Here is a 13,099-nt window from a genome sequence, read left to right as displayed (position 1 = left end):
ACATATGCTGTTCATCCGCTATTGCAACAATACTGATTCTTACAAAAGGTCACTTTCCATAATAAATAATATCCTGACCTTTGAAGATTCTTCCCAGACCTCGAAAATCCATCTGGTCAGAACAATTGAAGACCACAACATATTTTCCAAGGCACCTTCCCATATCTTTTGTTGTTTCTGTTTTGCCAGTCCCTGCAGGTCCTGCCGGTGCTCCTCCCATGCTCATCCCTAATGCTTGAGCCAAAGTAATGTAACACCTACAAGGAAATAAGGAACAGGATTAAGTTCTTCTTGTGGACATTTGGAAGACTTAAAGGTACTAAAATGCCAGGATAAGATATGGAGATTTAGTGCAAAAGAAAAAGCTATTTCAAGGTATCCTCTCTTAATAGATGTTTGAATGCCATTAGGGAGTTACAGGCTATATTCTGTTGCCTAGTGTGTTCATATGGCCTGGTGGGCCTCTTTTAGCATTGTTTTTTTTTTTTTTTTTTTTTGAGAATCAGTTGTGATAGAGCCTTTTTTATGCTGTATTCTGTAAAGCCATCTATATTTTCCAGCATTTGACTGGGGAGGTACATTACATCAGAGGTCCCCAACCCCCAGGCCATGGACTGGTACCAGGCTGTGGCATGCCAGCAACCGATCCGCACAAAGAAGCAAAGCCCCATCTGTGGAATGCAGGCAGCACACAAAACCACACCCCTTCTGGTCTGCAGAAAAACTTTTCTCCACAGAACCGGTCCCGGGTGCCCAAAAGGTTGGGGACCTCTGCCATAGAGAGAGGTTTTTCCATGGACCGGAGGGGGCGTGGTTTCACATGCTGCCTACAGCCTGCAGATGGGGCTTCTCTTGTTTGTGTGGCCCGGTTTCTGTCATGCTACGGACCAATGCCGGTCCATAGGCCAGGGGTTGGGGACCTCTGCATTACATAATGAGATTTAGATGTTGTATGTTGCTTCAGGGACAAAAAAAATATTCCCCCCCCCCATGTAAAATTTAATATGATGCATAATCTAATTGTATTCCTGTAGAGAACAACGGAGATAGAGGATTCTTTGAGCCCTGGGAAAGAAGTCAGAATTAGGAAGAGATTCAAGCTGGCTCTTTCTTGATTTACTGAGTATAAAAAGGATGAAAGGAAAAAAGCAAACAAACTTAAAAGATTCTGTTAACATAGCATATCTCAATAAATTTTAATTTTAGATTTCTTATAGAGTCTATTTCCTGATCCTGAGAAGTCCAGAGTCAATTGAGGCTCCCTTATCTCCCACTGAATCTTCACTAAAAATTCATGAGACATTCTCCATAACCAATACTGGAAAATAACACTGCATAGTGTCAGCATATCTTTTTTCAACCTGTAAATATTCATGCATTCCTCACCTGTCTGTGAGAGGTGTGATGACAAGTCGGTCTGTACAGCCCAGAAATTCATTTTGATATATGAAGGCCACATCTGTGATATTCACCATCATTTTATCTGCATCATCTTTGAAATAAAATCTGCATTGTTTCAGCCACTCAAAATCTGTAGGGCTCTTGATATGCATGCGGCACTAGAAACAAAGGATTGCGCTATCATAGTTCAATATTAAGGTAAGGACTAACCGTACAGACCTGCCTTCTATTTATTACTTGGAAACAACTATTTTCAAATGCAAAGTTAGGTCATCCTTGTGGTAACCACAGAATGCAATGGGAGTACAAAGCTGATAAAACAATCTCAGCACATACAGTAAATACATGATATAAGCTCTATAACTGATCCCATCCTCAAATGGGATTTGACCATTGTTGCTCTTTTTCTTCTGCCTTGAAAAAAAACGGAATAATCAAGTGATTAACTTGATTTGTAATGAATTAAATTTGAGTAATGCATATTACTTTATGACTAAGAGCAAATACAACATGACTAGATTTCGAAAAGTAACGGTGAATTAACTTTAAAAAATAGACATGAAACAGTATCTTCCTCTAATCCTAGTCACTTTCCATTAGAGGTCCATCTATAAGACTGAAGTAACCCTCAGCCACAAAATTGTGTCTCCTTTTCTACGGGCTCTGAGTAGGTCAAAAGAAGAGTAATCTGGACTCAGTGCATAGGGAAATCCCCAAAACTATTATTTACAATGGAAAATGGGATTGTATTAGTAGCTGTTGTCCAGCTTATCAAGAAGGCTATTAGATTACAATGTCAAAGAAGCTTTGTAACATTAATAAACCCAGTAACATTTGGTCCAAAATGACTGACCGTATTGATTACATTTATATATCACAGACACATCTTATTCAGAAGAATTCAGCCTTTCACTAGCAGTTATTTAAATGAGATTTCTTTTTACCAGATCATCAAATATGTCTCTTTGGTGCACATGAATCGTGATCAGTGTCTCGTATTTAACGCGTTCCATAGAACTCAGATCTTTGGTAGTCATGTCTATCAAGGTATTCAAGAGTTCTAAGAAAAACTGATTGGTTTTCTGCATCACTTTTTTGTCATATTTTGCATTGGTCAAAGCTTCCTCGGCTTCTCGTGTCCAGATCATTTGAATACCCAGCAAGCCAACCTTAAAAAATAATTTACATTAATGTTTACAGTGTTAATTGTTAAGTTTCCCAAAGCCTTTTTTTTATTCAGCCAACCAATAGATGAGTCATTACACTTTAAAAATTTAATTTTATCTGTGGGGTTTTATATACTCGTGAAAACTGAAACGAGGTTGAATAATCTTCTCCCATCTCAAACCCCTAATCTGCCAAGTCACACATCATAAGAGACAAGAGATGTGACTGCATTTCCAATATTTACACAAGCCTTAATTGAGGTAGTCAAAGGAATTGTAGAATATAAAATAATGCAGGGTTTTGCAGCAATGCTTCATTATGAGAACAGCTCATGAGCCATTTTAGGCTACCCTGGGAATCAAATAGTACTTCCTCAAAAGAAGCACAGGAAGGCAACAAAGAGCAAAGCAAATGAACTATTTCAGGGAGAATACCGGTACCCACTATCAAGTGATAATAAGAATCTATAAGCAGGGTTCTCCCATTTCTGCCTCCAGAATTAGTAGTACCCAAAAAGCAAATCTGAAACGATGAGAGTAATTGCTACAAGTGATGTTTCGGGGAACAGATGCAAGGTGCAGAAGACCCTCAATACCAAATACTCTGCTCCCTAAGTTGACCTACACCCGAAGGATTGCCTTTCTTTTCTGCTGTGCTTATGGTCTCATTCTTCAACAATAAAAGACATTCTTTTCCTGACAGTTAGAACCATTTCCTGGTAGTTAGAACAATTAATCAGTGGAACAACTTGCCTCCAGAAGTTGTGAATGCTCCAACACTGGAAGTTTTTAAGAAGACAACCATTTACCTGAAATAGGATAGGGTTTCCTGCCTGAGCAGAGGGTTGGACTAGAAGACCTCCAAGGTCCCTTCCAACTCTGTTATTCTGTTATTCTTTTATCATCTGGAAGGAATGGAATTATCTCTGCTCTTGATTAGTTTCCCCAGGTCTTAATTTCAGTTTTTATTTATTTCGGATTGTTTTGGTTTTTTTTTTGAAAGCTGGCATTATTGCAAACAAGCTATTAGTATCATGTACTGGAAGGCTTATAAATTATTTAACCTAAGCATTTTTAGACATGTTGGAAATCCCCAAAAGCGTACGCTATATTTTTTTCAAGACAGGGAACTAAGACTATTTCATAAGAATTCCAAACCCAAGATAAGAGCTAAAGATGAATCACATTAGCAAATTATATACCTACTCATTCTGAAGCTCTACCAAATTTAATAAGACCTCCTAAATGCCAACTGGAGTATTTATTAGAAATAATTCATAGTAAAGATATTTCTGTCTGTATTAACATTTGTAGCAATCACAATCCTGGAAACATGGATCACACCCTCCCCTACTGAGAAGAAGGAAAGGGATAATTCACCTGAGCAGGGAAGGTATTAAGAAATTCAATTAATTGGAAATCTGCTTCCTGAATATTTGCAGCTGCTTGTCGAATCACAAGGTGCAAGGAGGATTGGGACTCCTTTAAAAGTAAATTGAGCCAAACTTCTACATTGCCTTCCGCCGTAACGGGCTTTTCCAATTCAATTGTCTCACCTTCCCGGGAGGAAATGGAAAGGATCCGGTCATATACCTGTGAATCATACATACTGCATGAACATTTCATAGTAACAGTTTGTTTTTCATGTTTTTTTTTTAACTTAGATTGTGAATCTGATATGAGGACTACCAATGTTTTATATGTGCTCTTTGTTGGAACTAATAGCAACTTTGGGGAAAGGAGATTTAAATTAGGGATACAAAATAAAAGGAAAAGATTTATTTTCCCTTCCCCATTCCCTGTCTTTTATTTAATACTTAAAACAACTACAGTAATTCTATATAATATACATATTACATACAATTCTATCACAGATCTCCACTGGCTCCTACAACAAATCCTATACCAAGTCAGCCATTTTATATCTCACATCATGTATTAATATTTATAGTCTCTAATACAGCGGCTCCCAACCTTTTCTATACCCCACGCCCCTAGAATGCTTCTGATATATTCTTGCACCCTTTACAAAAGTTCAAAATAATGGCAACAAATTATGCATATACACTATAATTTTTAAAACCCAAGTTTTCGCACCCCCTGGAATATCGTTTTGCACCGCCAGGGGGTGCAAGCACCCCCAGTTGGGAACCCCCTGCTCTAATATGATTGACATTCACTCATCAAAGAGGCAGATAAATATCTTTTCAGAACCTGATAACTTTTTAGCTGGCAATACTACAAATTAATTGGACGATTTCATGCACTACTAGACAATGGCTCCTCTGCAGATAGGATAATACTGCTGTGTTTTTACATTGCATGAATGTAGTCAACAAAAATAGCTAACAGATAGCAAAAACAAAAAACAAAAAAAACAGGGAATGGATGAAGCCAAACAGATCAGGATGTAATTCTCACCAGTCCCAATCAGCTTAATATTCTGCAATTTGGGTTAATTTAGCCGAGCATATGGAGTGATCAGATTGCCTCCCTCCAGGTAAGACTCTAAACTCAACCATGAGGTGAAAAATAGAGAGGTGATGGATAGATTATCAACTATGAATAATTTCACAGGTCACTGAGGTGCCTTTGTATTCTTGGAGGTAACACCAGGGTTCAAGAGAGCTTGGCAGATCTGCAGCAATGATCATGCCCTTAGTAGATAATCAAAACAATAAAATACTACAATCACACAAACCTTATCATGGAATTTTACAGTTTTGATGTTGTCAAAAACATTTAGCAAGTGAGCCTGTATAGTGTGAGAGTCTGAAGCTTGGCCTAGGATCTCCAGAAGAGCAGGGTCTGACACAAAGAAGAAGCGAGGAAATGAGAGCCTCTTTTTCTCCAGGTAACTGAAACAGAACAAAACCAAGAGGAATAGGGTTACCGGTGTAAACTTTAAACTAAGTTTGTCATAATTTTCCAATGGTCAGATTTCCTCAGCTCTTCTCTACAGAAAACGTCATTAATGATATAATCAGAGTCTCGTCTTGCAGCTGACATTTTAAATGTTTTGATCATGTCACTGCCATCCATTAATTCATATATTGTTTGAACTAATGAACCTCACTTCACTCAGACATATTTAAATTAAAATGTTAAGCAATACAAAAATATGCAGAACAATGGCTTGAATAAGTACTAAATATGATGAAAATAGTGATTAATTGCCTTGTCTCAACTGTATCCATTCCAGCAACCATATGAGTGTATCCAGTCCAGCAAGGAAAACACAGACTTTTTTGGATCACAGATTAACATTACGTGCAGAAATTGAAAAACTCTCTTATCCTTTCCCATTCCCACATTAGCACAGAAACAAGTAGATCATGTGCTTCCCAATATTTATAAATTTTGGAAGCTCTGATAAATTTAAGCTAAAGTAATCGTAAGTAAATTCACATTGGTCAGTGTTATTCCTATCTTTCATGCTAAATTAAAAACTTAACACAGCAATAAAGCATTTCCTTTATGTCTTCTATCTGAATCAATTAAAACAGAGCTGGGAGCAGTGAAGACAAGGTAGCATGAGTCAACTATCTTGAACTCTCTTTTCTAACCATAAATCACATACAGATTAAATCTTAAATCAAGCCTAACTATGCTGTGACTTAGTAACGCCATGCAAAGCAGGATTATGACTAGCCCAGGGTAGGCAACCTTGGCTCTTTTATGACTTGTGGACTTCAACGCCCAGAATTCCTGAGCCAACATGGCTGGCTCAGGAATTCTGGGAGTTGAAGTCCACAAGTCATAAAAGAACCAAGGTTGCCTACCCCTGGACTAGCCCAAAAGACTTATACACACCATGTTGTATTAATCTGAGACATAGCTATCAAACACAGCAACAGTTTTTTATTCCTTTTGCCCCCTCACCTGAAAAAGACAATTTATTAGCCAATTACACACTTATTCAAATACGTTTTCAAATTATGAATTAACACAATATTCACGAAGATGCTTATATACTCTATGTTAAGATAGCCATATATTGTAGGCTCTGTCATGAATATTGTAAGGACCACTTAACTCCTTTGTAATTTAGTTTTTAATTTCAAAATAATATCAACAGGTTCACGACTGCTCTTGCCCACAAAAAGGATTTTTAACCTAGATGCATACTAGAACAAAAAGCAATAAATATATCATTTCCCCTATTAATTAATACAATTGATTGTATGTTAGTGAAGAGCTTTTAAATAAGCAGAACTTACCCTGTTAGAGACTTTTGACACATTTCCAGCTGCTCCAATAAATGAGGCAGTAATTGTCCCATGGTTTCATCTCCAACACAGCACTGGACAACATTTGGTATTTCATGGGCTCGAGTCATTATCTTCACCCATGATTTGTCAATATTAGAGAAACGCTTGGCTTCCTGTTTAAAGTACAAACATGAGTGGCACTTCAGTCACTATACTTGTTCTATAGATGTAAAGATTTGATAGGTTTCTGTCAGCAATATTTATTTTCTCGTTGTCTTCTGCCTATACTAAGCTAATGTTTTGATGTCTGTTGAGTTATTAATGTAATGGCCTTATCACAAGATAAGCTCCAACACTGGAAGTTTTTACGAAGAGACTGGACAGCCATTGGTACGAAATGGTGTAAGGTTTCCTGCCTGAGCAGGAGGTTAGACAAGGTGACCTCCAAGGTCCCTTCCAACTTTAAATAATAATAATAATAATAATAATAATAATAATAATAATAATAATAATAATAATAATAATATAGATGGGACTCCTCTAACCAGCGGTCCCCAACCTTTCTGGTTCTGTGGACCAGGAGCTGTGTCAACAGAGGGGAGGGGATGGTTTCACACATACGCACATGCCAGCTTGCACAAATGGAGCTTCCTGCACTCACCCACTGCTTGTGCAGCCTAGTTGCCAATAGGCCACAAACTGGTAGTGGTCTGCAGACCGGGATTGGGGACCCCTGCTCTAAACTATAGCTTCGAACAGTTTCAGTATCAGTCATCCCAGTTTGGGCTACTGACAGATGTAGTGCAACAGCATCCAGATGTCGCAGCTGCACAGGTTATCTTTAATAGATTTGCAGATTTATCTACAGAACAAGGATTCTTACCTTAGGAAGCTGTTTGGCAATATCTCCACCAACAAACACAGCTTCTAAATATATCCACAAATTCTGCACCATCATCCAGTTCTCAATAATATCAGTTGTATTAGAAAGATATTGTACCCATTTTTGTATCTGAGCCTTGAATGGTGTGTTATATCTGCAATAATTGCATATATTCAAAAATGAGCAAATGAATCTCTACATTTGAAGAAAAAAAAAGAGAGGTCTACATATTACATATTACCTATTGCTCATTAGGGAGCCCAGAATCATCAAGCTGTCCTCCATACTTGCAATAATTTCTGAAGTGCTGTCTCCCCTCAAGAGAAGTTCCCCGCGGGTTTTGAAGTTAGCAAAAGTAAATGTTTTATTGTCCCATTCAGCAATCACTTGTTTGAGCTTCTGTTCAATGTCCCTCTCCTTCATTGCACTGATGCAGATGTCCTACCAAAATCAATCAGGGTTAATGTGAAAAACTAAATCCAGTTTATTAAAATATTTTCCAGTCAATAGCCTCTAGCAAATACATGGAAATTCCCAAGCTAAAGTTAAAGGAATTGCTTCAGTACATACTGTGGGTACAAAAAAGTTGAATAAAATGTGAATGATTATTCAGGCAGATAAACCCACTTGCTATAATCCAAAACAAAGTATTTTACTACCCATGAACATAATATATAGCTTCCTAAGGATGACCATCAGCCAATCATCTATCTCTTTCAGCAATAGTCAAATCACAATCTAAATTTATGACATCTACAAACTGGTCCCAAAAAATAGTCTAAGATTTCCTGATGAGTCATAATGCTGAAATTTATTTGGGTTGCAAATTTGATTCAAATTCTCATAGATTGCATGGAAATCCCATATGCATTCCTGGAGTAAAAGCAGCACAAAGGCAGCAACTGTTCAATAATTAGAGTTCTCCAAACATAAAAGATATCATTGACCAATTGAACTTGTTTTGCAGCTGGAGGCCTGGGAAGTCCCTCTCAATTAAATGCACTAGTATATACTGCAGCTGTCAGTCCCAAGTCCTCCACTGTGCCACAGCAGTAGGTTACTATAGCAAAATTGGATTCTTATCCTGAGCCAAGGCAGTGATGTTCATTTTTCAGACTTGTAATGATCAAGATAAATTTGGCTGTTTCTTAGAGCAGGAAGGAACACCTGATCAAACCCTTTAAAACTTAAATAGAGCTGACCTGGATTAGTTTTACGATGAAAGATCACTAGGGCTATCAGAAAGACTGAGAAGTTTAAAAATATCCCAAGAGATGGCAATGGCAAACAACATCCACACTGCTGGGATAGCTACGAAGTCACCAGAGTTGAGCTTGATCTGGAGATTTTACTCAAATAAAAAAGTAATGTCTCAAGTGTAGCAATAACAGATTTGCTATCTTCAGAGGGGGTTTTGTACAGAGTATGTTGAGTGAGAAACCTTGTGTGCTTTGGGAATAGAATTGACTAAATATTCATTGCAATATCAAAGATGCAAGCACATCATTTTCTACTACCTCTATCTCTTCTTTGTATTTCAGCAAGGGTGCTTCCATAATATTTCTGAGTTTGAAAGTTTCATTTTCAACATCAAAATTATGGGCAGTGAGATCAGTGATACGTTTCCAGTGACGTGCCATCATGGCTTTATTGGACATCAACTCAAGCAAAGGACAACATTCATTGAAGTCATCAATTGTTTTCTTAAGATCCAGAAATGCCTGCCATTCCTTCAATGCTCGAGGTAGCTTACGACACCTACAAGGTACACATACAGTGGACATGCTCAAAATAATTGTAACATTCCACTAGAGAGAAATATTTGAAAACAACTACGATCTTAAGAATCTATACACTACTAAAACTCTCCTGTTTATCTGTGTGTAAACTTTAAGTGGGTAAAATGGTGCATTGTAGGACAATCATTTTTGAATCTCAAATGGGCTAACTTGCAGAATGTGTCCAAAGTCCAGAACCCGTGACTTCTGTGGAACTGAAATTTGGCATATTTTATAAAACATTTTATGACAAAATGTAAAATGTCACAAAACTTTTCCTGATATATGACTGTACTGTACTGTTTAACATGGACTATTTTCAAGGCAGATGCATCTCTGAATATCCATCTGAATTTTTAAGAACTTTTCCAGTGAAGAACGTACTTTAGAAGCTCTGTCACTGAGAAATTCGGTAAGGAAATGTCTCTGATACAATGACTCAGCTGGTCACAGGTTGTCTAGTATTTATTACTAGTCTCACACAATTCAAAGCAATTTTCTTTCCAGATAAGCATATACAGAATTCTAATACTAAACACTTCCATCAACACTCTAGTATTTGCAGGACAATATATAATTTATTTTTAAACTTTTAAAATCTATTAATATAGATTAGCAGTGGAATGGCAGTGTCTGGCCCTGCAGAGATATTTCATTAATTTTCTGCCAAAGGCAAATTATGCAAGTTGCAATCCTGTGTCCACAGATTTCCACCCCATCCTGGAAAAATACATGAGAGCACAGCCTTATTTCTTTGGATTTGAAAGGAATTGTCTAAAGATATCCCAAGTTCACATCTTACACTAAGAAGTGCTTTTTAAACCACAAACGGTCCTGTATACACATAACTTGTTTAAAAAGCCACAGTAGTCGAATCTATGCCCCACATTAAACGATATCAAAATGGAAGGGATCAAAATCGACACGCAAGCAGCCACAAGGCAGGCAACATGCAAATGCACATGCAAAACAGGCAGGTCTTGCGTTGTTATATTCTGTCCATCATCCTTGACAATTTTGATATTTATCCCTCAAATTGCACTACATACAAACCACATTATGATTTAGCTGAACCTGCAAAACCATAAAACAGGCATCTATTAAAATCAATTAACACCCCACCCTACCCTGGAAAGCTTAAAGCACCATTTCTACTATAGTGACTATACCTACAATTATTGCAAAGTTTTAAAATAAACCCAAAGGATATATTAGAAAAGCTCCCATAAAGTAGCCAAGGAATACTAATATTAATCATCCATTACTCCTCCATCTTCATTATTCAGTTTTTACTTCTATGACATAACACTGCGCATTAAATATTAAAGAATATTCAGTAACAAAGACAATCAAGCTTATTTCCATATTATTGTTCTGTTAAAAAAAATGCTGCATTATTGGTGCATTTATTTCCATGGTATATGCACTTCCCAATAGAAGAAGAGTCATAATATAGTGGCATTTATTAGAGATGCAGACAAATTAATCAGAAGAAATAAAATCAATTAACATTTCATCAAGTACCAACAAGTAAATGAATTTCAATTTTCTTTCTGCTGGTTTTTCAGAGGTCTGCTTTAAGCAGTGTATTGTTAGCATCAGCCTGAAAGAAACCAATTGTTCCCTCCACCTACTCTCAGTAACAGAGCACAGTAAGTAGCTCAGTTGAATAGAGACATACAGTTCCTATGATCTCCTCACCTGTTCTGAAACTCAAGAAGTTCATTATTAATCTTCTCAATGTTTACATCTGACCAGAGGATATCATGGTAGCCATTCACGGTATCAATGACATTGTTGTACAGGCTGTAAAGCTTTTGCAACAAGTTCAGCTGCTTCTTTATCTCAAGGAGTTGAGGGTACTGAGTGACAGGCAAACCAAAAAGATCTTCACCTCCCGTGTAGGTGATATATTTCCGGAAAAGGTTGTCAAATCGGTTCTAGAGAGTAGAATAAAAGTTTGAGTATACTTACCAATATTCAAAACCATAAGCAATACATAAATAACTACCTTGAGTAGGTTTAATTTTTTTCTAAAGCAGAAAAGTCAGTAACGAAAGAAAATTAAGAACTCAAGAGATAACAGCCAAATATAGAGTTCATGGTGGGTTGGGTTTTCCATTCTCTATTGTACAGCCTCTGAATTCCCATTTGTAGGTGAAAATTGTTAAGAAACAAAAGAACCAATACAGCTACCAAGAATCTTGACATCCCCTATGTTAAAAACTGGCACTCATAAACACATACAATGATGATATACTAAACTAGATTATTGCTGCCTGCAAAGGATGGTTGCTGAAAACTGTCTCTGCAAATTCCATTTTTGAATATTATCATGATTCTCATTACCACTTTGGGAGACATGCAGCACAATGCAATACAGGTTCAAAATATAGCTCCGTGCATTAAAAAGGCACCTGCATGTGCATACAATTTAGTCTCCTTGAAAAAGGTGTTCCCTTGAAAATCTCCCTGGGTATAGATTTAAGGTTTCTATTCCCAGGACATCCATGGAAGGAGAATACTAACATCAGTTTGTCAGTGATTTGTTTTCAACTCAAAAATAAAAAAATCCAACATATATTTGAAAACATACCAACAGACTAATGATCTTGTCCCAAACACTTGGGACAAAGCAGGCACTACTTTGTTCTTACAAATTTCTCTGGAGTAACTACTTGAAGGTCAGTCTGGAAAATACTGTTAAAAGGAAGCAACCTCTGGGAAATTGCACTCCCCCACTCCCAGGTTTTAGGAGTGAGCAGAGCATTTTTACTTTTCTAGCACCAAGCTAGAAATCAGGAGATTGTGAATTCTAGTCCCACCTTAGACATGAAAGCTGGCTTAATGACTTGGGCCAGTCACTCCTTCTCACCTCAGAGTTGTTGTGGGGAAAACAGGAAGAGGAAGGATTATTAGGTATGTTTGACACCTTGAATTATTTATAAAGTATGAGAGAGAGAGAAAGAGAAGGAGAAAGAGAGAGGGAGGGAGGAAGGTTGAGAGAGAGAGAGAGAGAGAGAGAGAGAGAGAGAGAGAGAGAGAAGAGAGAGGGTCACAAAGACATAATTCATTTTCTAAACTTCAATTACCCTCTGTTCCTAACACAGTGGAGGAGGGGCACCAATATAGATGTCAGCACTGAAATCTGCCCTGTAAATTGAGCATTAAAAAGGGATGAAATTTACAATAAGCTAGCAATTTCTTGTATTTATATTAGTGATGCAGACACCATTTAATTCAATTATTTCTAGAAATCAGGAGCAGGAGCAACTGTAAAAAATCAAGGCCTTTTGTTCCTGGTTGTTCCTCCAGCCTTGGTCCCAGCTGGGTCACTTCTACCAAGAACAAAAGAAAAAGAAATTGGTCTCGGGTAAGGTGAACCAAATTACAAAATGCCAATGCCAATATAGACATCTACAGAGAACAAGCACTTGTAGCATCTGCACGTATCTTCAGCACAAACACTTTGGTCACTATAGAAACAGAGAATTGCTATGGTCTAACAGGGCTCCTTGACTATTGCAGAATTCACTTTTACGATATAATTTTTTTCTTGCTGGGTCAGATACAAATTTAGTGACATATCAGGGTGATACTATCTTGCAGCTTTTCATTAAGCATTAACTATTTATATTAGCCATTTTGCAATCTGATATA

At 37.3% G+C, this 13,099-nt stretch overlaps 1 protein-coding gene across 5 annotated transcripts in view; it reads right to left on the bottom strand.

Moving 5' to 3' along the window:
• Window positions 1-13,099, bottom strand: part of DNAH5 (dynein axonemal heavy chain 5) — a 162,309-nt gene that overhangs the window by 93,154 nt on the left and 56,056 nt on the right. For all 5 annotated transcript variants that reach the window (XM_039343855.1, XM_039343852.1, XM_039343853.1 and 2 more), the window contains exons 27-36: window positions 11,141-11,379; window positions 9,179-9,419; window positions 7,903-8,102; window positions 7,662-7,815; window positions 6,788-6,951; window positions 5,269-5,425; window positions 3,948-4,160; window positions 2,346-2,570; window positions 1,387-1,559; window positions 79-257 (exon numbers count right to left, since the gene is read on the bottom strand). In XM_039343855.1, coding sequence (XP_039199789.1) covers window positions 79-257; window positions 1,387-1,559; window positions 2,346-2,570; window positions 3,948-4,160; window positions 5,269-5,425; window positions 6,788-6,951; window positions 7,662-7,815; window positions 7,903-8,102; window positions 9,179-9,419; window positions 11,141-11,379 — 1,945 coding nt within the window. The remainder of the gene's footprint in view (window positions 1-78; window positions 258-1,386; window positions 1,560-2,345; window positions 2,571-3,947; window positions 4,161-5,268; window positions 5,426-6,787; window positions 6,952-7,661; window positions 7,816-7,902; window positions 8,103-9,178; window positions 9,420-11,140; window positions 11,380-13,099) is intronic.

This window comes from Crotalus tigris, unplaced genomic scaffold, assembly GCF_016545835.1.
Source record: "Crotalus tigris isolate CLP2741 ecotype Arizona unplaced genomic scaffold, ASM1654583v1 scf7180000017878.447376, whole genome shotgun sequence".
NCBI classification, from domain to species: domain Eukaryota; kingdom Metazoa; phylum Chordata; class Lepidosauria; order Squamata; family Viperidae; genus Crotalus; species Crotalus tigris.
Note: the sequence above shows the minus strand (reverse complement) of the source record. Positions and strands in the feature narration are given on the sequence as shown.